At 44.8% G+C, this 25,855-nt stretch overlaps 2 protein-coding genes across 2 annotated transcripts; one reads left to right on the plus strand and one right to left on the minus strand.

The window, feature by feature from the left end:
* The first annotated feature begins 1,939 nt into the window (after positions 1–1,939).
* On the plus strand, positions 1,940–12,525 carry LOC135520574 (cell division control protein 42 homolog). The gene is made up of 6 exons (XM_064946222.1): positions 1,940–2,017; positions 9,265–9,369; positions 9,602–9,674; positions 9,883–9,992; positions 11,171–11,368; positions 11,519–12,525. Exons 2-6 carry the CDS (start codon positions 9,265–9,267, stop codon positions 11,606–11,608), a joined length of 576 nt encoding a protein of 191 aa, XP_064802294.1. The 5' UTR covers positions 1,940–2,017; the 3' UTR covers positions 11,609–12,525.
* Positions 12,526–14,268: 1,743 nt separating this feature from the next.
* On the minus strand, positions 14,269–18,048 carry LOC135521315 (protein Wnt-4-like). Its single transcript, XM_064947233.1, has 8 exons — positions 17,874–18,048; positions 16,591–16,744; positions 15,703–15,787; positions 15,422–15,553; positions 15,110–15,252; positions 14,859–14,999; positions 14,564–14,726; positions 14,269–14,438 (listed from the first exon to the last, which is right to left on the minus strand). The coding sequence occupies exons 1-8, from the start codon at positions 17,960–17,962 to the stop codon at positions 14,269–14,271; spliced, it is 1,077 nt and encodes a 358-aa protein (XP_064803305.1). The 5' UTR covers positions 17,963–18,048.
* Between the last annotated feature and the right edge of the window lie 7,807 nt (positions 18,049–25,855).

Here is a 25,855-nt window from a genome sequence, read left to right on the forward strand (position 1 = left end):
TGCCACCAGCATGCGTCACCGTAGGGATGGTGCCAGGTTTCCTCCAGACGTGACGCTTGGCATTCAGGCCACAGAGTTCAATCTTGGTTTCATCAGACCAGAGCATCTTGTTTCTCATGGTCTGAGAGTTCTTTTGGGTGCCTTTTGGCAAACTCCAAGCGGGCCATCATGTGCCTTTTACAAAGGATTGGCTTCCGTCTAGCAACACAACCATACACGCCTTTGTGGAGTGCTGCAGAGATGGTTGTCCTTCTAGAAGGTTCTCCCATCTCCAAAGAGGAATTCTGGAGCTCTGTCAGAGTAACCACCGGGTTCTTGGTCACCTCCCTGACCAAGGCCCTTATCCCCCGATTGCTCTGTTTTGCCGGGTGACCAGCTCTAAGGTTCCAAACTTCTTCCATTTAAGAAATATGGAGGCCACTGTGTTCTTGGGGATCTTCAATGATGCAGAAATGTTTTGGTACCTTTCCCCCCCCAGATCTGAACCTCGACACAATCCCGTTTAAGAGCTCTACGGACAATTCCTTCAACCTCATTTGCTTGGTTTCTGGTCTGACATGCACTGTCAACTGTAGGACCTTATATAGACAGGTGTGTGCCTTTACAATTCATGTCCAATCAACTGAATTTACGTCAAGTTGTAGAAACATCTCAAAGATGATCAATGGAAACAGGATGCACATGAGCTCAATTTTGAGTCTCATAGCAGAGTCTGAATATTTATGTAAATAAGGTTGGGTTTTTTTCTTCATTTTTCATCAAAACCTATTTTCGCTTTTTCATTATGGGGTATTGTTTGAAGATTGATGAGGAACATGTTTTAATTATCCATTTTAGAATAAGGCTGTAACGTAATATAATGGGCAAAAAGTGAAGGGGTCTGAATACTTTCACTGCACTGTATGTATAGGGGTAAGGTGAATAGGTATCAAGACTGTCTAAAGTGTGTGTAAATGTGTGTGCATGTTATGTGTGTGTTGGAGTGTCAGTTAGTGTGTATAATACTGTGACTGTGCATAGAGACAGTGCAAAACATTATTTTTTTTTAAATACAAGGTTCAACTCAGATAGTCCGTGCAGCCATTCTGTTAGCTATTTAGCAGTCTTATGGCTTGGAGATAGAAGCTGTTCAGGAACCTGTTGGTGTCAGACGTGATGCACTGGTACCACTTGCCGTGCAGAAGCAGAGAGAGAGGTCTATGGCTTACGTGGCTCGAGTCTAACGATTTCCCGGGCCTTCCTTTCACACCAGCTGATATAGAGGTCCTGTATAGCAAGGAGCTCGGACCCAGTGATGTACTAGGCTGTCCGTACCACCCTCTGTAGCGCCATGTGATCGAGGGTGGTGCTGTTGCCATACCAAGCGGTGATGCAGCCAGTCAAGATGCTCTCAATGGTGCAGCTGTAGTGTTTTTTTTGTGGTTTTAGATGGTGTGCATTTCCACTGTACTCCTATCCTCACGTGGTTCAGTTTTCACTCCAGTCCATTCCACCCTTTCGATTGTCACGTTTATGAAGTTGATTTATTTGTTGTTGATATTATGTTTGCAAGTCATCGTCATACACACTATTGGCTAGATGCTGGCTACCACCAGGTCACGCAATCCTGCACCTTAGAGGCTTATGTACATAGACATGTGTTTAGAATATTGTTCTACTCATTTCATATGTATATATTGTATTGTACTGTATTTTAGTCAATATCACTCCGACATTGTTCGTCCTAGTATTTATATAATTCCATTCATTTACTTTTAGATTTGTGTGTATTGTTGTGAATTGTTAGATACTACTTCACTGTTGGAGCTAGGAACATAAGCATTTCGCTATACCCGCAAAAACATCTGCTAAATATGTATGCGACCATACAATTAGATTGTATTGTATTTATTACTCTATTGTGTCGGTAGATGGCGGCACTGTCACAAGGACCCGGGGGGAATCCTCGCTCGCAGCTGCGCAGAAGTGGTCTAGTCGAACCCGGATGTAACCAACGCCTAATTGCCGGAGAAAAACGGTGAGTACTTTTCTGAAAACGGGCATAATGAAATTGTTTTAGTTGAATAAATGTGAAGACAGTTGTAGTATAGATTCGTCCATCGTTATACATTAGTGCCTACTCACGTAAGAAACGTTGAATTGTTATATTGTTGTTAATGACCATAAGCGACTTTTTAGGAAATTAGCAATCACAGGCTAACCGAGGGGCAATGCTTGCCAGCCAACCCGCATTGTCATAACTTTGAAAAGTTTCATGATATGCGGGCAGTCTCGAATGTTTTGGACTGTACAAAATAACCAATTATCGGCAATGGTTTATGACAATCTAACTTTACCCATAATTATTTGGCTAGCTGTATGCTTCATATCAGTGTCTCCCGAAAGCCGGTAGCTGACGTTTGGTATGAAAGTACATGAAAGCTACATTTTTGCCTGACACTTCATACAGTGTAGAGCAAATTCTAAGGTTTAACTTTCACATTCATTTTTAGACTGAGACTTTAATGGCTAGCTACAGATTGTTACACAATATGTGTGAAACCAAATATTGTTGGTATCCATTACTGGGAGTTTCAGGTTACTGTATGTTGTAACGTTAGCGCAGATAATTTGACCAACCTTAATGATATAATCTTTACAAACTTCGTTGTCAATTCGGTCAAACATGTATATTTTAAAATGACTGTGTCCAGTTGCAGGTGTTGCGTTTGAATTTAGAAAATGCTCAGTTATTAAAATAATGTGTATGGCGCCGTTTTAGTGTTGCCAAATTAAGGTTGGTCGAAAACTCTGTGCTACGCCAAACAGTACCTAACCTGTAACTCCCAGTAATGGATCCCCAAAAATCTATAGTTAAATCACATTATCTGGTGTAACAATCTGTAGCTATGCAATGGCATGCTTGCTGTCCTTGCATTTTTCTGGGAAATATGAGTGTATTTAGACAAGCAGGTCCACCTTTTCCTCTACTAATTGGTCGTTTAACCAATCACATCAAATAATTTTTTTTATATAGCCCTTCGTACATCAGCTGATATCTCAAAGTGCTGTACAGAAACCCAGCCTAAAACCCCAAACAGCAAGCAATGCAGGTGTAGAAGCATGGTGGCTAGGAAAAACTCCCTAGAAAGGCCAAAACCTAGGAAGAAACCAGGCTATGTGGGGTGGCCAGTCCTCTTCTGGCTGTGCCGGGTGGAGATTATAACAGAACATGGCCGAGATGTTCATAAATGACCGGCATGGTCAAATAATAATCACAGGCAGGACAGTTGAAACTGGAGCAGCAGCACGGCCAGGTGGACTGGGGACAGCAAGGAGCCATCATGTAAGGTAGTCCTGAGGCATGGTCCTAGGGCTCAGGTCCCCCAAGAGAGAATTAGAGAGAGCATACTTAAATTCACACAGGACACCGGATAGGACAGGAGAAGTACTCCAGATATAACAAACTGACCCTAGCCCCCCGACACATAAAATACTGGAGGCTGAGACAGGAGGGGTCAGGAGACACTGTGGCCCCATCCGATGACACCCCCAGACAGGGCCAAACAGGAAGGATATAACCCCATCCACTTTTCCAAAGCACAGCCCCCACACCACTAGAGGGATATCTTCAACCACCAACTTACCATCCTGAGACAAGGCCGAGTATAGCCCACAAAGATCTCCGCCACGGCACAACCCAGAGGGGGGGCGCCAACCCAGACGGGAAGATCACATCAGTGACTCAACCCACTCAAGTGACGCACCCCTCCTAGGGACGGTATGAGCCCTAGTAAGCCAGTGACTCAGCCCCTGTAATAGGGTTAGAGGCAGAGAATCCCAGTGGAAAGAGGGGAACTGGCCAGGCAGAGACAGCAAGGGCGGTTCGTTGCTCCAGAGCCTTTCCGTTCACCTTCACACTCCTGGGTCAGACTACACTCAATCATATGACCCACTGAAGAGATGAGTCTTCAGTAAAGACTTAAAGGTTGAGACCGCATTTGCGTCTCTCACATGGGTAGGCAGACCATTCCATAAAAATGGAGCTCTATAGGAGAAAGCTCCGCCTCCAGCTGTTTGATTTTTTAAAACTTCTTCATAGTTGATCTGATTGATCAAAATATCAGAATTAGTCAACCAGTCTAAGCACAGCCTATGTCCGGTGCCCCCCCCAGTCCAGTTCACTTGCTGTCTGACAAATTTAGTTAAGCCATAACTGTAGAGCTGATTGTTTATTCATAAGCGATGCCATTTCCTTTCACATATTTAGGTATAGACTAGCTGCTTTTAGCAACGCTAGTATTTACACACTAGCGTTGCTGGGAATTAGCTTGCAAAAAACCTGACTGGTCCGGTAGGCTTGGTCCTTATGCAGGGGGTGAATTTGTTAGAGAAAAAATACATCTATTGGAACGTTTAATTAACCAGCATTTCCAAATGTGGGTCTGTTACAGACCCATGCAGTTCCTCAGCGAGGTCAGTTCCTCTCTGCTTACATGTCAAAATAAAAATCCCCAACAAGATCTTGCTTTTTTTGTGTGCATGTATGTCACACGTGCAGGACTTTTATTTTGACATGAAGTAAGCGCAGAGGAAGTGGGTCTACAACAGACCCACTTTTGGAAAGTTTGTTTAATTTGTTCAATTAGAATTTTTTTCTCAATTTCCCCCAGTATAAGGTTTAACCTTAAGGACAAACGGCAGGGTAAGTTTAAATATAATTTTATTTAACCTCTGGCTTCCAGCGGACTGTCAATCACAGGTATTTATAAAGCCCTTTTTTACATCAGCCGACGTCACAAAGTGCTGTACAGAAACCCAGCCTAAAACCCCAAACAGCAAGCAATGCAAATGTAGAAGTACGGTGGCTCGGAAAAACTCCCTAGAAAGGCCAGAACCTTGGAAGAAAGAGGAACCAGGCTCTGAGGGGTGGCCAGTCTTCTTCTGGCTGTGCCAGGTGGAGATTATAACAGAACATGGCCAAGATTTTAATAGATGACCAGCAGGGTCAGATAATAATAATCACAATGGTTGTAGAGGGTGCAACAGGTCAGCACCTCAGGAGTAAATGTCAGTTGGCTTTTCATAGCAGAGCATTCAGAGTTTGAGACAGCAGGTGCGGTAGAGAGAGTCCGGGACAAGGTAGCACGTCCAGTGAACAGGTCAGGGTTCCATAGCCATAGGCAGAACAGTTGAAACTGGAGCAGCAGAATGACCAGGTGAACTGGGGACAGCAAGGAGTCAAAAGGCCAGGTAGTCCTGAGGCATGGTCCTAGGGCTCAGGTCCTCTGAGAAGAGAGAATTAGAGGGAGCATATTTAAATTCACACAGTACACCAGATAAGACATGAGAAATACTCCAGATATAACAGTCTGACCCTAGCCCCCCGACACAAACTTATTGCAGCATAAATACTGGAGACTGAGACAGGAGGGGTCGGAAGACACTTTGACCCTGTTAGACGATACCACCGGACAGGGCCAAACAGGCAGGATATAACCTCACCCGCTTTGCCAAGGCATAGCCCCCACACCACTAGAGATATCTTCAACCACCAACCTCCTACCCTGAGACAAGGCTGATTATAGCCCACGAACCCGAGGGGGGCGCCAACCCGGACGGGAAGATCACGTCAATGAATCAACCCACTCAAGTGATGCACCCCTCCTAGGGACAGCATGGAAGAGCACCAGTAAGCCAGTGACTCTGCCCCTGTAATAGGGCTAGAGGCAGAAAATCCCAGTGGAGAGAGGGGAACCGGCCAGGCAAGGGATGTTCGTCGCTCCAGTGCCTTTCCGTTCACCTTCACACCCCTGGGCTAGACTACACTCAATCATAGGACCTACTGAAGAGATCAGTCTTAAAGTCAATAAAGACTTAAAGGTTGAGACCGAGTCTGCATCTCTCGCATTCCATAAAAATGAAGCTCTATAGGAGAAAGCCTTGCCTCTAGCTGTTTGCTTAGAAATTCTAGGGACAGTAAGGAGGCCTGCATCTTGTGACTGTAGCGTATGTGTAGGTATGTTCGGCAGGACCAAATAGGAAAGATAGGTAGGAGCAAGCCAACATGTAATGCTTTGTAGGTTAGCAGTAAAATCTTGAAATCAGCCCTTGCCTTAACAGGAAGCCAGTGTATAAAGGCTAGCACTGGAGTAATATGATAAAATGTTTTGGTTCTAATCAAGATTCTAGCAGCCGTTGTTTAGCACTAAGTTTATTTAGTGCTTTATCCGGGTGGTTGGAAAGTTGAGCATTGCAGTAGTCTAATCTAGAAGTGTCACTTCTAGATTAGACTACTGCAATGCTCAACTTTCCAACCACCCGGATAAAGCACTAAATAAACTTAGTGCATGGATACATTTTTTGACAAAGCTTCTGATTTTTGCAATGTTACGAAGATGGAAAAAGGTTGTCCTTTTAAATATTCTTTATCTTCGTCAGAAGATAGATCAGGGTCCAGAGTAACGCCGAGGTCCTTCACGGTTTTATTTGAGATGACTGTAGAACCATCAAGATTAATTGTCAGATCCAAAATATCTCTCTCTTTCTTTGGACCTAGAACTAGCATCTCTGTTTTGTCCGAGTTTAAAAGTAAAACATTTGCCGCCATCCACTTCTTTATGTCTGAAACACAGGCTTCCAGGGAGGGCAATTTTGGGGCTTCACCATGTTTTATCGAAATGTACAGCTGTGTATCGTCCGCATAGCAATGAAAGTTAACATTATGTTTCCGAATGACATTACCAAGAGGTAAAATATATATATATATATTTATATATATTTATATATATATTTATGTGAAAACAAGTGGTCCTAAAGCGGAACCTTGAGGAACACTGAAATTTACAGTTGATTTGTCAGAAGACAAACCATCCACAGAGACAAACTGATATCTTTCTGACATATAAGATCTAAACCAAGCCAGAACTTGTCCGTGTAGACCAATTTGGGTTTCCAATCTCTCCAAAAGAACGTGGTGATCGATGGTGTCAAAAGCAGCACTAAGGTCTAGGAGCACGAGGACAGATGCAGATCTTTGGTCTGACGCCATAAAAAAATAATTTACCACCTTCACGAGTGCAGTCTCAGTGCTCTGATGGGGTCTAAAACAAGACTGAAGCGTTTCGTATACATTGTTTGTCTTCAGGAAGGCAGATATGGTAACTCGTGTAACCAGGAGGAGAGGCCTCGTTTAACACAGTAAATTCATCAAGCTTAAGCCATGATTCAGTCAGGCCAATCACATCAAAATTATGATGATTGACTGTAACTGCACTGGAAGTGAGTGATCTAACATTAAGTAGCCCTATTTTGAGATGTGAGATATCACAATCTCTTTCAATAATGACAGGAACGGAGGAGGTGTTTATTCCAGTGAGATTGATAAAGTGAACACCGCCATGTTTAGTTTTGCCCCCCCCCCCCAGATCGAGGCACAGACACGGTCTCAATGGGGATAGCTGAGCTTACTACAATGACTATGCTAGTGGCAGACTCCACTAAACTGGCAGGATGGCTAGCTGCCTGGTCTGCGCCCTATCTCATTGTGGAGTTAGAGCCCTGTCTATGTTCATAGATCAGATGAGAGCACCCCTCCAGCTAGGATGGAGTCCATCACTCCTCAGCAGGCCAAGCTTGGTCCGGTTTGTGGGTGAGTCCCAGAAAGAGGTCCAATTATCTACAAATTCTATATTTTGGGAGGGGCAGAAAACGGTTTCAACCAGCGATTGAGTTGTGAGACTGCTGTAGAACTCATCACTACCCCTGTCTGGGTGGGGGGCAGAGACAATTACTCGATGCAGACATCTTTCTAGCTGATTTAAACGCTTAAGCTATATTGCGCTTGGCGATCTCTGACTGTTTCATCCGAACATCGTTGGTGCCGACGTGGATAACAATATCCCTATACGCTCTACACTCGCCAGTTTTAGCCTTAGCCAGCACCATTTTCAGATTAGCCTTAGCATCGGTAGCCCTGCCCCCTGGTAAACAGTGTATGATCACTGGATTATTAGTTTTAAATCTAATACTACGGTAATGGAATCGCCAATGACTAGGGTGTTCAATTTGTCAGAGCTAATGGTGGGAGGCTTCGGTGTCTCAGACCCCGTAACGGGAGGAGTAGAGACAAGAGAAGGCTCGGCCTCTGACCCGTTGCTTAATGGGGAAAACCGGTTGAAAGTTTCTGTCGGCTGAATGAGCGACACCGGTTGAGCATTCCAACAGCATTTCCTTTCAGAAGCCTTGAGAAAGTTGTCCGGTTGAGGGGACCGTGCGAGGGGAATTATACTACTCACGTTATCTATACTTATTGGTGGTACAGACGATGTTTCATCCTTTACTTAGCTTCGGCTGGTGGAGGTCCTGTCGAACCATGTCCAGATAAAGCGTCCGGGGTGAAAAAGTTGAATGAAAAAATGAGGTAAAAATATAAGACGGTAATTAAAAAGTAAAAGCCATAAAGTTGGCAGGTAGCAAAGAAACATTTAAAAACAAACCGCACGTAAACAAGTCTACAAATTGTGACCGGAAACTATAGCGTTTTTTTGCAAGATAATTCCTAGCATCACTAGTGTGGAAATACTAGCGTTGCTAAAAGCAGCTTGATATAGACTACCCGTTTCTAATGTGTTAATCTACTTATTCAGCAGAAGTAACGATTTGAAATTAGAATCTTAAATCAGGCAAAACGCAACAAATAGTCATGACTACATCATGTCGCTTCCCTTTCCCTGACATGTCTTTGCTATGCAAGTATGCGGAAGTTAACGTTGTCTAGTAGTAACTGGAAATAACTTTTTGTTACATAACACCAAGTTTGTCACAGAGACACACTTTTTTGGGTAGTCCAGGCATATTTTGATTTGCCTGGACCCCTGTCTGTTTGCCTGTCTGTCTCTACCTCCTTCCGTTGACTATTAGAAGTTCCGCCCCCCCATAAAGGATCCATTAGTGATAATCAACATGTTTCAAATGCGGTCAAGCATCATTTGTGGTTTGATGATCAGTAGATGCCCATGTTTTGAGCATTAGCCTAACACACCATGAACATCACCTGTCCGTACATCAATAGGCTGCAGGCAAGGCAGAAAGTTATTGAAAATCACGGTGCTGTTGTCATCTCCACTCTGTCTGATTGTGTTGTTTTTAGTTTCCCAGTTACTGTTATTGTATGGAGTTACAAGCAAGGTCTCAATTTTGTCTTTCATAAGATATTAACTCTACTATGTTATGACTGGTGTATGTGTGTCCTGTCTATCTGTGTCTGTCTCTCTCGCCGAGTAGATGCAGACAATAAAGTGTGTAGTGGTGGGGGACGGAGCTGTAGGAAAGACCTGTCTACTTATCTCCTACACAACCAACAAGTTCCCCTCAGAATACGTGCCTACGGTAAGAGGTGGGCAGGGGAGGGTGTGTAAGTAGGGGCAGACAAGTCGCATCCTAAACACTGTGGAGGTCAGTGGGGTGATGTCCAGAGAGCTGAGTGGGAGGGTAGAATGGGCCTTAACACCTTAACGTTTAGCTTATTGATTTACATTTGCTTCATGAAATAATTAAAGATGGGTAACATCCCTTAACTTTTTTACTTTTACTAATTATTTTGTGTGTCTCATGTGTGCAGGTGTTTGATAATTATGCAGTGACGGTGATGATCGGAGGGGAACCCTACACACTTGGGCTTTTTGACACAGCAGGTAATCTGTCTTTGTCTGTCAATTTATGCTTTTATGTCTGTACCTCCTTCTGTTAAGCAGTCGCTGTGCTACAACTTAATCCTCGTCTGCTTTTGTTAATTCTTGAGAACATATGATGTTTTGTAAATGCAACCCAACCAGTTGAATCGTTCAATATCACATTAGTTTCATTGTCACAGCGTTCTCTTCCTCTGATTGGTCGTCTCAGGTCAGGAGGATTACGATAGGCTGCGACCTCTCAGCTACCCGCAGACGGACGTCTTCCTCGTCTGTTTCTCCTGCGTCTCACCCTCATCCTTTGAGAATGTCCGAGAGAAGGTCGGTGTTGGTCTCTGAGTCGCCACACACCTTAACTTTTTACCTTGTATTATTACCCATAGAGAAACTTCTAGATGATGGATCTGAACCCTTTCCTGAGCCACTTCACCTTCTGTTATGGCAGAAGATCTCCCAAAGCCCATTGGAAGGCTATGTGAAGTCATCCTCATATTGCTTACATCAGGAATGGGCAACTTTGATGGGGCCGCAGTGGCACACGGGTCTGTGTACCCACATCCATTCCAACACATGCAGTCAGAGCCAGCCATAACCTTTCGGGGACCCTAAGTTGTCTCGTGAGCAAAACATTGAAGTTTTAGTTAATTTCCTGAAATTCTACACATTTTGCCATGGAGTGTAGATAAAATGTTGTAGTTTTAAATTAACTTTGCTTCAATTCTATACATTTTGCCATGGGGCAGAGAGAAGATTTTACAATTTTAGAACTCATTTCATGCAATTCTACTAATTTTGCCATGTGGTGGAGAGAAGAACGTGTAGTTTTACAGCAAATGTTTATAAATTCTACACACTTTGCCATAGTGTGGAGAGAAATGTTTGCGGTTTTTAATATGATACCTGAGTGAGCGTGACAATTTAATGGGGACCTCCCGGTCGGTAATTCGACCATGATTACTGCAGATGGCTAGACTAATTTACCATTCAAAATTTACCAATCTTAGTTAATTCAGTGGCTGTCAGTGACTAACATAACACAATACATTTCTGATTCACAACCATATTTCAATATTGCAAATTGTATTATACTATTGTAACTCTCAACAGTAAGTTGAGACCCCGAATGAGTTCCTAAAAAAATATATATTTTCAAAACTAATTTTGGGAAATTGATCCGCGGCCCTCCAGTTGCTCATTCCTGGCTTACATCTATCTCTGTTGATATCTACAAACAGAATGGCTCGGGGCTAGCTCAGGGTAAAAAAAAGAAAGTGCATGCACTTGTCTTGTCCTACTAGCACTCACTTTGCTGAAAAATGTATTTACTACGACTGAGGTGTGTGGTTGTCTCACCTTGCTATTTTAAGATGAATCTAACTGTAACTCTGTCTGGATAAGAGCATCTGCTGAATGACTAAAATGTAAAAATGATTTTGAATTGAGCATATGAACTGATTCTGTACACACTCTGACCTCTGTGTATCCTTCGACCCCTGTAGTGGGTTCCAGAGATCTCCCATCACTGTCCTCGTACACCCTTCCTGTTGGTAGGCACCCAGGTGGATCTGAGGGACGACAGCAACACTGTGGAGAAGCTGGCCAAGAACAAACAGCGGCCCCTGTCCCCTGAGAGCGGAGACAAGCTGGCCCGGGACCTCCGGGCCGTCAAATATGTGGAGTGCTCTGCCCTCACGCAGGTAAGGGGCCAAGGATTATGATGATACATTGTTAGAGGGGAAAAGAGCTGATAAGGACCCATGGTGGCTGTACTTCACAAAATAGGTTAGAATACATTTATAAACCATGAAAAGTCAATGCAAACTCTCCCTCCCTCCTCTCTCTCTCAGAGGGGGCTGAAGAATGTGTTTGACGAGGCCATCCTGGCAGCTTTGGAACCTCCTGAGACGAAACCCAAGAAACGCTGTGTCCTGTTATAAAGGGAGGAGGAGAGAAGGAGCGGTAGAGGGGCAGGGTTAAGAATGTTATAAAGGGAGGAGGAGAGAAGGAGCGGTAGAGGGGCAGGGTTAAGAATAGGCGAGTTGGTTACAAATAAGAGAAGCAGATCAACAGCTTGAAAAAGGACAAAAAAGAGTGAAAAGGAAGGAGATGAAATGGCATCGAGACTCCAATACATTCATGCACTGTGCCTTCTTAATATGTATTGAAAAATGGAGAGGAGAGCGAAAGAAATTTGGTCTTTCAAGTAAAGAATACAAGAGGGGAAGGAATCAACAGAACTTTCATCTAGTCTCCTTCTCCAGATACACTTTAGACATCTGCAGTGTTTACCCTAACATTACTTCTGTGGGGCGGGCTCTCCTACCTGCCCGTCATGTTGCCTTTGTGCCTAGCTTAAATTAAATAAATACCTTGGGGAAACACTTCATTGACATTTTCTTTTGTTGCTTCTTTGAGGAGGGAGGGGGAGAACACATGATTTGTTTCCACTCCCGACCAGGCTAGCATGCTGGAATGGTCACTTTTTCTTTTGGGACACACAAAGTGCATTTTCGCCTCAGATTTTACTGCCTTCTGAAGGCAACACAGACCTGAATATATATATTTTTTATCTCTTTTTGTGTCATGTATGATGTATTAATTTTATAATTTTCTTTTGGGAAATTCTTAGCGTATATTATATTCTTTTGGGAGTAATTAAAAAAAACATTTTTTTTTTGCTTGACTACCAACTTGATTGTGATTGGTTGATAGTATAACACATTAAGCTGTACTATTTTGAAAAGCTGATCTTAATCTTGATAATAACAATGATGGTGAGATTATAACCTTTTCCTAGTCAACTTCTGGATGTTTGTAATTGCAGAATGTTTTTAATAAAATAGTTTAACTGACACAGTTGGTCATTGAGTTAGTGTGTAATTCTTATTTTTCTATATATGTTTCACATGATGGTATACAGCACACATCATAGAAGAAACTGTCGTCAAAACAAGTTTATTTGACCAAGTCGACTGCAGAACACGAGCAACATGCATCACAATTGTTTTATTAGTGTTGGACTAAAGCAACATGGATGCAGACGGACTGGGGGGAGAGGACAGGTATTCTCACTGGTAGAATCTGAGGTGTAGGAGAACGGGCCACAGGATGATTGATGTACAAATAAATAAAAGACAGAATAGTGGCAAAAGACTCATGAATACAGTAAATGTATAAAGACTGCAACTACCTACTACAGTGAAATCAATAGAATCGTAAATATATAAAGACCAACTACACTGAAATCAAGAATCATAAATACAGTAAATGTATAACGTTTGCAACTACCTACTATACTGAAATCAAATGCATTTAAGAAAAGGGATGTAATAATTTCCCAGTTAGTTGAGGTTAATTTCGGCTTTAAACACTTTGTCAGTTTAATTGTGTGTGTGTGCTCGCTGTAGGCTGTGTGCCATTATGATCTAGACAATCACCTACACAGTGTAGGACGCTGACTTGCAATGCTGCATTATAGTTCCTTTTAGATTGAAAGATCACGAGTGTAATGTGTTCAATGGGAGTGTGAATATTGCTCTATGCAGGGAGTTTCCTTTCTCCATGCTTGTTAGTATATCTCTCTACTTTCTGGCGTTAGAGGTAATGGGCAAGGTCATTCCACCCTTTCTGCCTTCCCTTGCAGAGGTTTCTGTCATAATGCACTGGCTTATACTATCCACACGGTTCTTCTCAGAGTCTTAAAGTGTATGTCAGGTCAGTTTTGTAGAACTTGTCATCAAAGTGTTGTTCTGCCACGTCTGGACAATGTTCTACAGCAGCGGTTCCCAACTTTTTCTCCCAGGGCCCCACTTTTCACATTTTAAAAATGTAACTTAGGTAGGCTATTTAATGATTATAATAATAAAGCATAAGGAAAATAAAGTCTTGACCTGATTTCCCATAATGTTTTTCCACTACCAAATATGTTTTATTAAAATGTATATCAACCTCAATGTAATTATACATATTATATTTTACAGAATGTAAATAGATCAATTGATAGCGACAGAGTCACACATTGTATAAGATTACTTCCCAAGCAAAGTCCAATTTCTTTGATTCCTTGACTTTAGGTCGTAGCTCAGATTCTGAATGTCATGGAGACAAACCAAAGATATTTCTATATTCGCATCTCCCCCGGGCATTTTACCGTTTGTTTCTAGCCTAAAGCTTCACAGATGGATGCGTCAGTATAAACAATTAAAAAATATATAACCCCGCCCCCCCCCCCCCCCAAAAAAAACAAACATTGGTGCATCCTAGGTTGGGAACCCTGGTTCTAGAGTGTCTGGTCCACAGGAGGTTGGTGGCACCTTAACTGGGGAAGACGGGCTCGTGGTAATGGCAGGAGCGGAATTAGTGGAATGGTATCAAACAAGCCATTCCATTTCCTTTACCTTATTATGAGCCGTCCTCCACTTGTCTGGTCGTTGTAGTAGTGGTCCAGAATGTCTGGGTAGTGTTGTGTTCTAGAGTGTCTGGACAGTGTTGTGTCTGGGTAGTGTTCTGGAGTGTCTGGGCTGTGTTCTAGAGTTTCTGGACAGGTGTAAGGTTCTTGCGTGTCTGCTCAGTGCTCTGGGTTCTGCATAGACTGGGTTCACTCTCGGCAGGTGTGGATCATCACTGTGTTCTTGCACTGCTGGCAGCGGACCGAGCAGCACCAGGAGAACTTACAGGAGCAGCGCTGCACCACCTCGGCCCGGCCTGCCCGGTACCCTGGCCCACAACACACCAGCTCACAGCCATCTGGGGCCAGCCGGGAGGTGCCTGGGAGTGGAGGATGTAGTCGAGGTAGAGGAAAGGAAATAAGGATGTGAACATACAAAACAGCCTGATCACCTAATAAAATGTAAATGCTTTATCCCAGTGCTGCTGCTGTGACTGAATCTCACCGTTACAGCGTCGGCCGGCTGTCCCGGGGATCCCATTGTTGGGGTCGAGACGGCAGAAGTCTGGAGAGACAGCGAGGTACACCAGGTCCCTGGCGGCGGGAGGTTTGACCTGGATGTCCCGGGGCAGCAGGGCTGTCCTGGAGCCGATACGGGACAGACGCACCTGGGTGAGTGGGGGTATTTGTTGAATGTTAGAGATTTTGAAAAGACTGGAAGCAGTAAAAAAACTAATTTCCAATGGTTTGTCACCTATTAAATGAATGATGAAGATAATATCCCAAATATATGGCTGTACCTCTGTGGCTCCATCAAAGCGTTCCTTCAGCACGGCGCCGACGCGCCGAAATGGGGGCATGACTTTCCAGCAGGTCCTCAGCTCACAGGATCCCGAGACACCGTGACATTTACACTCCACCTGCATGTTATGGAGAATAGCCTGGGGATGGAGGAATGCAAAAGAACAATCAGGAAGTCAAAGGAAACAAGGAGAAAAGATGATAGAAGTGAAGATTGATGATGTCATCAGAGTGCCCCACCGCCACCAACCTTCCGTCCAGCCTCGTTGTTATGGACATTCATGAGGGGTCTCCCTGCCGACATCCCCTTGGCACGCTCCGTCTCATCCACGAAGGTCTGGGAGAAGGCCACACCATATGACAGGTTATCACTGCACCCAGACCACTGGAAACCTGCAGGACAGACAGAAAGATGTTGACAGCATCTGCACATTTTCCAATTATGTATTTCAAGACAATAGAGACAAATTTTAACTGACAGACAGAAAGAGAGACAGACATATAGACTGATGTCTGGACACAAGCGTAGACAGAGGATCAGAGGTCCACACCGCAGACTCACCCTCGGGACTGACCCCTCTGACCTTCCTGTCGCAGCCACACCGCTCTAGCTCCCCCCGGCTGCAGCCTCGCGTCACTGCAACCGCTACCGCCGCCGAGGACAGGGCGTGCACAAAGGCTGCCTCACGGGTGCCTGGTTTATAGAAGAGTTCAAGACAGCAATTGAGTCATCACATGTCCTTCTGATTTCAGCCATGTGGAATCAACGGTTACCAGCATGTTAAAGACTGTGGTACAACCACAGATTTCCAGTGGTAACGAGAGAGGCCCTGCTGTCCTCACCTTGGCTCATGACTCTACCGAACACGTTGACTCCACGTGGGGTGGTGGAGCAGTTCCAACGGCGATTACGAAACTGGTGCTGGCACTGATCCAACCAACAGCCAAGCCAATGGGACCAAGGGTTCAGGGTTCATATAGACAGGCAGATAGACATTTTACAAAGGTGCTGAGGAGAGTGAACTTTGGTCAAACTGGTGCAATTGTTTAATACTTTACTGAGTACAGATGAGGGGATGTTAATGATGCTGGTTAAAGAGGAAGAAGAAGATGATCATAATAATAATAAATACAAATGATGAGGATGTTTGAGGAGGTTAATGATGACACTCCACCACACTGATTGATATGGATATCGGTTGAAGAAGATGATTTTGGTGATGATGATGTTGGAGATGACTGGAACAACAGCGCTGATGATGATGTTGGAGATGACTGTAACAACAGCGCTGATGATGATGTTGGAGATGACTGTAACAACAGCGCTGATGATGATGTTGGAGATGACTGTAACAACAGCGCTGATGATGATGTTGGAGATGACTGTAACAACAGCGCTGATGATGATGTTGGAGATGACTGTAACAACAGCGCTGATGATGATGTTGAAAATGACTGTAACAACAGCGCTGATGATGATGTTGGAGATGACTGTAACAACAGCGCTGATGATGATGTTGGAGATGACTGTAACAACAGCGCTGATGATGATGTTGAAGATGACTAACAACAGCGCAGATGATGATGTTGAAGATGACTGTAACAACAGCGCTGATGATGATGTTGAAGATGATCTTGAGAAAGTCAATGGTTGATCTTAAAGAAACTCTTCCACACGGACTTCACTACTTTTGTAACACAACCGATGACAGTTCTGCCCCAGGCTCATACCTCCTCTATGACCATCTCGGCTGCCTTGCGCACAGATTCCATGACCTCTCCCCGCGCCCTGCACACCCCCACCTGCCCCACGGACAGTCCCCTCAGCCGCCCACAGGGGGCAGCACCCGACACGGGCCGCGAGCGTGGCATCCTCGCCAGGGAGCTGAGTGAGAGAAAGAGAGTGAGAGGGGACGATGCAGGAGAGAGAGGGGAGGGGCAGAGGGGGAGATAGAGAAAGTGGGGAGTTGGGGATTGAGGGAGAGCGAGGGTGTAAATGGCGAGAAGGGGTGAGATAGAGGATAAGGATAGAGGGAGAGGAAGAGAAGGGGCGAAAGAGCCAATGATGGGTGAAAGAGGAGAGAACACAGGGGACAGGGTTTCAGAGAGAGAAAGAGGACAGAGAAAGACCAGCAGACAAAGGGGACAGAGAAGACACAGTGAAGGGAGTGAGAGAGAGGACAAGAGAAAGACCAGCAGACAAAAGGGACAGAGAAGACACAGTGAAGGGAGAGTGGACAAGAGAAAGACCAGTGGGGAAAGAGAAGACACAGTGAAGGGAGGGAGAGAGAGGACAAGAGAAAGACCAGCAGACAAAAGGGACAGAGAAGACACAGTGAAGGGAGAGAGGACAAGAGAAACACCAGCAGACAAAAGGGATAGAGAAGACACAGTGAAGGGAGAGAGGACAAGAGAAAGACCAGTGGGGAAAGAGAAGACACAGTGAAGGGAGGGAGAGAGAGGACAAGAGAAAGACCAGCAGACAAAAGGGACAGAGAAGACACAGTGAAGGGAGTGAGGACAAGAGAAACACCAGCAGACAAAAGGGACAGAGAAGACACAGTGAAGGGAGAGAGGACAAGAGAAACACCAGCAGACAAAAGGGACAGAGAAGACACAGTGAAGGAAGAGAGGACAAGAGAAAGACCAGTAGGGACAGAGAAGACACAGTGAAGGGAGGGAGAGAGAGGACAAGAGAAAGACCAGCAGACAAAAGGGACAGAGAAGACACAGTGAAGGGAGAGAGGACAAGAGAAAGACCAGTAGACCAAAGGGACAGAGAAGACACAGTGAAGGGAGAGAGGACAAAGACCAGTAGACCAAAGGGACAGAGAAGAGACAGTGAAGGGAGGGAGAAAGAGAGAGAGTACAAGAGAGAAAAGGTCAGCAAGGGAGAGACAAAGAGAGAAAGGGGAGCGACAGAAAGAGATTTAGAGGCACGTCACCATCTTTTAAAAGTTATAGCATTACAAACAAACTCTCTCTTTCTCTCCCTCCCAGAACGCCAGACTTACAGCCAGTTGGTTGCCATGGTCGGGTGGGTTGCCCATAGCAACAGCAGGAGGAGTTGTGCCGTGAGATTGACAGCGGAGACAGTTGGCATCAGACTGTCTGTCTGTCCGTCTCCGTGGGTCAGTGAGTGTCCTTGGGCGGCAGTCTGCCTTTTTCCACGGTTAAGCCTCGTTGTGTGTCAGTTAGTTATATCTTTCTGGTTCCGAGCTTGGGGATGATCCCCTCATATCTGCAGATAGGAGAAGGTCGACCTGGTTAGTTAAGTAATGTGTTCTGTCGGAGAAGCTCATCTCTCCCTCTTACAACTTATTCACAACCGTAAGGTCTGTGATCAAGACTGTAGATGAGGGTGCTATTTCATTTTCTTAAAAAAATGCTATGTATAATACATAACAAGTTCTCTGGATGAGTACAGCTTAGTAATAAACGTGGGTTCTTACCAATTCATGTCCAGCTCTGTACAGTAGTTTTTCTCTTTGGAAATGTGTCTGACCAGATTGAAAATACAATCAAATTTCTCAGTGAACGGTATCAATGTTATAGATGAACAATTTCCACCTCTGTGATAGCAGAAACATGCCTGTAGTTAGGTATTGTCATGTAAAGTTATCCAGGTACACGTCTAAAAACAACTAAATTATAAAATAAAAAAGGTCATATCCAAATAGTATGGTTCTTGACCAAATAAAATTACTTTTTACAATGATTTGGCAGACAGTGATCAAAATTTACACTTTTTGTTTGTCTGATTCCCCTCTATCTCTCTCTCTATCTCTCTCTCTCGAAAATGTTTGCGAGAGAGAAAGAGACTAATATTATAACACAAAGAACAAAAGTGAGGGAAACTCAACATCCAAAAGAGCCCCTAAGATTTCGATAGGTAAATATGTAAAAAAAGCATTTTTCCTCTCTGCTGTTTGTCCCTTGGTTTCTTCCCCTCGTTAAGAAAACGAATGTGTGTCCAGTCCCGTAAAAGACAGAAAGAAAGTGAGAATGGTGAGATGGGAGTGATGGGTTATAAAGGAGGGAGGGAGGGAGGTAGAAGAGATGTAGGGTGGCAGTCAGAGGGAGGGGACACTGTTTAATGGTTACACTGCAGTACATTAACACTGATGAATGGCATGGGTTCCATTGTGCATGTTAAGCACAAGACATAATATAATATGTGACCCGGACTGGAGAGAGGGAGAGCTAAACAGAGTTATGTTGAATGTTTCATTTAGAGCGTGCGTGTGTGCGCGTGTGTGTGTGTTTGTTTGTTTGTTTCACCAGTTTCTAAGAACATTAAAAGCACCTGTCAGAATATGTCTCTGTTCATTCAGTGGTCCTAGCTACAGGTTCTCACTGATGCTACATTGTGTGTTTGACTGAAATGTGCAGTGGTTACTGTGGCCTGTAAGAAATACCCAGCAGAAGATGAAGGACCCTGGGACTAAACACCTCCCTCTGCAACTAGATCTTTGACTTCCTGACAGGCTGCCCCCAGGTGGTAATGGTAGGTAACAACACATCCACCACGCTGATCCTCAACACTGGGGCCCCTCAGGGGTGCGTGCTCAGTCCCCTCCTGTACTCCCTGTTCACTCATGACTGCACGGCCAGGCTCGACTCCAGCACCATATTCATTAAGTTTGCTGATGACACAACAGTGGTAGGCCTGATCACCGACAACGATGAGACAGCCTAGCCTATATGTAGGAGGTCAGAGACCTGAATGTGTGGAGCAAGGACAACAACCTCTCCCTCAACGTGATCAAGACAAAGGTTTGTGGACTACAGGAAAAGGAGGACCGAGCACGCCCCCATTGTCATTGACGGGGCTGTAGAGGAGCTGGTTGAGAGCTTCAACTTGGTGTCCACATCACCAACAAACTAACATGGTCCAAGCACACAAAGAGAGTCGTGAAGAGGGCACAATAAAACCTATTCCCCCTCAGGAAACTGAAAAGATTTTACAGCTGCACCATCGAGAGCATCCTGACGGGTTGCATCACTGCCTTGTTTGGCAACTGGTCGGCTTCCGACCGCGAGGCACTACAGACGGTAGTGTGTACGGCCCAGTACATCACCGGGGCCAAGCTTCCTGCCATCCAGGACCTCTATACCAAGTGATGTCAGAGGAAGACCCTAAAAATTGTCAAAGACTCCATCTACCCTAGTCATAGACTGTTCTCTCTGCTACCACAAGGCAAGCAGTACTGGAGTGCCAAGTCTAGGTCCAAGAGGCTTCTAAACAGCTTCTACTCCCATGCCATAAGACTCCTCAACAGCTAATCAAATGGCTACCCAGACTAGAAACTTTAATAGCTGCTCTTTAATTATTTGTTATTTATATCTCATACTTTTTGGGGGTATTTTCTTAAAACTGCATTGTTGGTTAAGGGCTTTAAGTAAGCATTTCACTGTAAGGTCTACCTGTTGTATTCGGAGCATGTGACAAATAAAATGTGATGTGACTACACCCGCCCCTCGTCCAGGAATTGTGACACTGTTTTTTTGTGTATATATGTATGTGAGAAAGTGTCTTACCTAATGTTTAATCTTCCCAAACTTTGTTGCTCTTTTTACGAGTTCCCCTCCTCTATCCCCCCCCGTACTTACCCTCTCCTTCGGTCTTTCTCTGCCTCTCTATATCGTCTGAGAAGAAGGGGTGACATTTAGACAAGGGGTAGAAAACACACTGGTGACAAATATTGGAACTGAGGCAAATAAATCACGAAAGTGGAGGGGAGGGAGGGAGGGAGGGAGGGAGGGAGGGAGGGAGGGAGGGAGGGAGGGAGGGATGAAGAGAAACTACTGGGGTGTTAAACTGAGGTTAAGGGGTAAAGGGAAAGGGGGCCGAAAGGAACATTCAGGGATGTAGGGTAGAAGGAAAGTCTGATATTAGAGTTCAGGGAGAGGGGTTGGTGCTTCCTTATGGTCCTGTACAACACTCTGTGTGTGTGTGTGTGTGTGTGTGTGTGTGTGTGTACGTGCGTGCGTGCTAATGGGGTATGTTCCGGCCCAGAGCTGGAACACCTGAGTTAACTAATTTATTACTTGTGTTAGATCTCCAATAGTTGATTTAGGTGTTTTAGTGCTAGGTATGAACAAAAACCTGCACACTGTGGCTGTCCAGGGATGGGATTGGTGACCTATGCCCACTCACTTATAGGCCTATTTAATTAATGTAATAGTGCTGAACAATGTTTGGTTAACTCGTTGAAAGAGGTGTATGAGGCCCTTGTTGCCCTGCTGACCCCTGCCCTATGATCTATAATGATATCACTATCTGATGGCATACCATAGTCTACCTGAACCCAGTGACACGAGGTCCTCTCCAAACTAACAAATAAATAACCTAATTCTAGGTTGGCTCCACCTCCCCAAACCCCTCTCTCTCTCGCCGTTTGAACAGTCCCTCTCTCTGTTTCCCTCCTCCCTCCTTTTTTAAACTCTACTCCATGTCGTATTCCTCCTTTGTGTCCGTCCATTTCTCTCAGTGACGTCTTTTTCTGTATCCCCCAGCAATGCCATGGCGATGGGCTCGCCACTGTCACGTCCGGCGCCTCCGTTGTGCTCATCCCTCTGTCCCTTCACCCCTCTCTCGTAAATAACATCCCCTCTTTCCTCCCGTTGGAGCCCATTTTATCATCATTAGATGGCCTCACTTACACTCTGATTGTCTATAGTCACGTTGCAGGTGTAAACTAGCTCCCTCAACACCCGTGCCTATTTAGTAGTTTGTGTAACTTCTTAGAGGTTTCCTAACATCCAGGCGGGTGGTGCAGTCAGAGGTGTTATGCACGGCGCACCTCAAAGGGGCAACTGAGGCCAAATTCAATATCTTTGAATTAATTCTGTGTATAAAAAATTATATCTTGGATACTGTTATCTTACAAAGAAATACAACTGATGGGGCACGAGTACACATTGGTGGTGGATATTGGCGTGAGTTCCAGTGATTGAAAAAGTGCTATATAAATTCCGCCCTATAGCATTATGATGTAGCTAGTATAACAGGTAGGGCTGCACTGCCACTCCATCCAGATATCTGTACTGTATTGTTATCTCATAGTGTGCTGATTATTACTGGATGGCCAGCTGACCTCATTCCCCCATGGTCGCCCTTGGTAACCATCAACTCTATTGCAAAGCCTTCTCTTAGGTTATTATGGGATGGAAATTTGATCTCCCTCCCTCCCTCCCTCCCTCCCTCCCTCCCTCCCTCCTGTTTTCTCAGCCTGAGTATGAACAAAGCAGTCATATCTGACTTACCATTTACTCTAAAGGCACACCCACCGGAGAGAGAGGTTTCTTCTGAAGCTAGCGTGTTTCTGTGTATGAGAGGTGGTGAAGGGAGCTGAGAATATTATGGGATGGATGTGTTAGAGGGGTGAGCAGCAGATGTGTGGAGGTGGGGGCAGTGTGTGGGGCTCTGAATATTATGGGATTGATGCGTTATTAGGCAGTGTGTGTGGGGGGGGGTGGTGGCTTTGAAAGGAAGGGAGGGGATTGTGAGCATTATGGGTAAGAGAGGTTGTCAGGCAGGGGCCTGAGACAAGGAAGCTAGGGGGAGTGTGTGGGTTGAGCGGGTATAGGGGGAGGGATAAGAGTGGAATGTGTGTGTGTGTGTGGATTGAGTGGGTATAGGGGGATAAGAGTGGAATGTGTGTGTGTGTGTGGATTGAGTGGGTATAGGGGGATAAGAGTGGAATGTGTGTGTGTGTGTGTGGATTGAGTGGGTATAGGGGGATAAGAGTGGAATGTGTGTGGGTTGAGCGGGTATGGGGCATAAGAGTGGAATGTGTGTGTGTGTGTGCGTGCGTGCGTGTGCATGCGTGTGTTTGTGTGTAAGGTGCTGTGAATACTATGGGATTCAGGTGTTATGAAATGGAAGGGGGGGTGTATGGGTTTGGGGGGGTAACAGAACATCCAATCGCAGACATTGGGGCTTGGGGTCATGGCGAGGGGAAATGTTTTGAGGTGTGCAGTCAGAAAGACAGAGAGAGTAATGGCTCACTACACCTGGGCTAGATACACTGGCAGACAGGTGTAGAGAGACATTGGGTTCCCTCCAGGTTTGGTGTGGCAACTCCTTTTGAACAATAACAGTCATACCTGGAAGACATACACTTTACAGCTCAACAATAAAAACAATCTGAATTTCAATTGACCGTTACCCCAGTAGAAACATAACTAATTAAACCCCACCCAGGCGGAGATTATTCTGGTGTAGGGCTTCTTGCATCCAGGGAGCAGTCAGTGCACTTGACCTGTAGAGGGAGTAGGATCCCAAGCTATTGAGTACAGCACCAGAAGACATATCTACTGGACAGGTTCTACGTTTTTAAGGATCTGCCTGCTCGCCAGCCCCTTTTTGTCTGGATTCCTGTGTGTGTCGTGGGTGTATTTAACCTTCAACAATTGAATTTTCTTCGTCTGCTTATTTCCTCTGGGGAAAAAAGCAGGATATAAACTTTACAGTGGTGCAAAAGCCTGGTTGATATGCCCGTAATGTACTACTGATAAATCAATATCAGCGATACAGTAACAAAGTCACAAAATGAACCGTGTTTGGTATCAGGAACACTGGGCTATGAAGAATTTACTTGCAGAGACCTGAAGGGGATGGTGAGAGAGGGAGGTAAGAAATTCACACACGCACGCACACACACACACACACACCAACGTGATACCATTCTATTGTCTGCCATCTAGAAAATGCCACCCCATAAGGACAGAGTCCAACCATTCAGAGTGATGCATGACAGTCCATCCATGTAAACACAATGCATCCATCACACATATCCCAGATAACTTGAAACTTATCACTGATTCAGTCCTAACACATTAGGGTACAAATCAATCTATCAAATCTAATTGATAGAGCTCTTTTTTACATCTGCAGTTGTCACAAGATGTTTTAAATGTTTCTGTCTACAGGGCTCCCGAGTGGCGCAGCGGTATAAGGCACTGCATCTCGGTGCTAGAGGTGTCACTACAGACCCTGGTTTGATTCCAGGCTGTATCACAACAGGCCGTGATTGAGGGATGCATGACAGTCCACAGTCCATCCATGTAAACACAATGCATCCATCACACATATCCCAGATGACTTGATTCTTATCACTGATTCAGTCCTAACACATTAGGGTATAAATCAATCGATCAATTCATCAAATCTAATTGTATATAGCCCTTTTTTACATCTGCAGTTGTCACAAGATGCCACAAGGTACCACCACATAAGGGTTACTACAGACCCTGGTTCAATTCCAGGCTGTATCACAACAGGCCGTGATTGGGAGTCCCATAGGGCTGCGCACAATTGCCCAGCGTCGCCCGGGTTAGGGTATGGCTGGGGTAGGCCATCTTTTTAAATAAGAATTTGTTCTTAACTGGCTTGCCTATCATCTGTGCATAGTCACTTTAATAACTCTACCTTCATGTACATATTACCTCAACTAACCATTGCCCCCGCACATTGTCGCTGTACCGGTACCCCCCTGTATATAGTCTCGCTATTGTTATTTTACTGCTGCTCTTTAATTACTTGTTACTTTTATTTCTTATTCTTATCCGTATTTTTTTTTTAACTGCAATGTTGGTTAGGGGCTCATAAGTAAGCATTTCATTGTAAGGTCTACACCTATTGTATTCGGCACATGTGACTAATAACATTTTATTTTATTTGATAGTTAAATGTTAAATAAAATACAAAATAAAAACATGCCAATGTGGTCAGGTAGTGTGTTTGCAAACACGGCATCAAAATGTTAACATTCCTGATCATGCAATCTATTGACCATCTGTTGCCCAATTCAAGACTGAATACATCTGTATATACTTTCGATCTGTGGTTTCCAACCTGTTTCAGCTACTGTAGCACCAGCTGAATTTTGCTCTGCCCAGAGTACCCCTGAAGTACCCCCTCATGTTTATTTTTCCAGTAGGCCTATGGTCTGAAGAGTCTTCTTAAGTACCCCCTATGGATAGGCCAGGTACCCCCAGGAGTCCTAGTACCCCTGGTTGGGAACCCCTGCTTTAGATGCTCTTCTATATGGTTGAATTCTCTGTGGCGGTCAATGCAATGTTGACCCTGTTTCACATTCTAGTTTTCTCTACCCTGTCCACAGCACTGCATGCTGTGAGGGCTATGGGGACAATGGACCCCAACTGTACTGTGCCATCCCATAAGTTGTTCTGTTGAGTCCAGAGACAGATGCCTAACATGTGACATAGCAGGTCATCATTGACACAAGCAGTACATGTTTCTGGTATCCCTGTGGGTCCCGAACAATCACATGTGTGTGGCAAACCTGTTGTGTTGATGTGTGTATTTAAGACTAAGTCATGTGTACCATGTACTTCAGTACAGTTGGCCTAGAGTTATTCCCATGCAAGTGTTATAAAGCAGTCTTATACTGTGAGTGCAGTCTGTAAGTAAGTACGCACAGTGGTAGCCTAGCCTACGTGTGGGCTTCCATAGGACTTCTGGGTGCAGTGGAAGACATGCCAGGTGGACAGTCTGTGAATATTATGGTCTGTCACCAGTGGCCTAGAGTTTCCCTGGAGACCATGTGACTGGTATTTTTTCTCCTGTCTTTTTAGGAGTTGTGTTTATTATGGGATGTTGGTGGCTGGAGTATTATGGTCTGTCAGAGAGAGGGTGGGGGGAGGAGTGTATCCATGACAACGGGGTTTCTAAGGGGCTGGGATGAAGGGTGTGTGTTCAGTAGAAATGTATGTGCATGAGCATGTGTGTGTGTGTGTGTGTGTGTGTGTGTGTGTGTGTGTGTGTGTGTGTGTGGAGGGGGGAGGTGCGTGCAAGCTGAGTATTATGGTCTGTCTGTTGCGAGGTAACTATGCAGAGTTGTGTGAGTCCGAGGGAGGGAGGGAGGATTATTCTGGGATGTCTGCCCCCTTTGTGTGTTTGTGAGGATGTTAGCTAAGCTCTGCTAGCCACTGAGGCTGGGGGAGAGAAGGGGGACGGAGAGTGTGC

The sequence above is a fragment of the Oncorhynchus masou genome, chromosome 29, assembly GCF_036934945.1.
Source record: "Oncorhynchus masou masou isolate Uvic2021 chromosome 29, UVic_Omas_1.1, whole genome shotgun sequence".
In the NCBI taxonomy this organism is placed as follows: domain Eukaryota; kingdom Metazoa; phylum Chordata; class Actinopteri; order Salmoniformes; family Salmonidae; genus Oncorhynchus; species Oncorhynchus masou.

What these genes read in the sequence shown, in the direction of transcription:
- LOC135520574 (XM_064946222.1), top strand. Translation starts at nt 9,265, where the DNA reads ATGCAGACAATAAAGTGTGTAGTGGTGGGGGACGGAGCTGTAGGAAAG. An exon ending in CCTCAGAATACGTGCCTACG is followed by an intron (nt 9,370 to 9,601) that starts GTAAGAGGTGGG and finishes TCATGTGTGCAG; the next exon opens with GTGTTTGATAATTATGCAGT. An exon ending in AGTGCTCTGCCCTCACGCAG is followed by an intron (nt 11,369 to 11,518) that starts GTAAGGGGCCAA and finishes TCTCTCTCTCAG; the next exon opens with AGGGGGCTGAAGAATGTGTT.
- LOC135521315 (XM_064947233.1), bottom strand. Translation starts at nt 17,962, where the DNA reads ATGCCAACTGTCTCCGCTGTCAATCTCACGGCACAACTCCTCCTGCTG. An exon ending in CCGAGATGGTCATAGAGGAG is followed by an intron (nt 15,788 to 16,590) that starts GTATGAGCCTGG and finishes TGGTTGGATCAG; the next exon opens with TGCCAGCACCAGTTTCGTAA. An exon ending in AGCCGGCCGACGCTGTAACG is followed by an intron (nt 14,439 to 14,563) that starts GTGAGATTCAGT and finishes CTCCACTCCCAG; the next exon opens with GCACCTCCCGGCTGGCCCCA.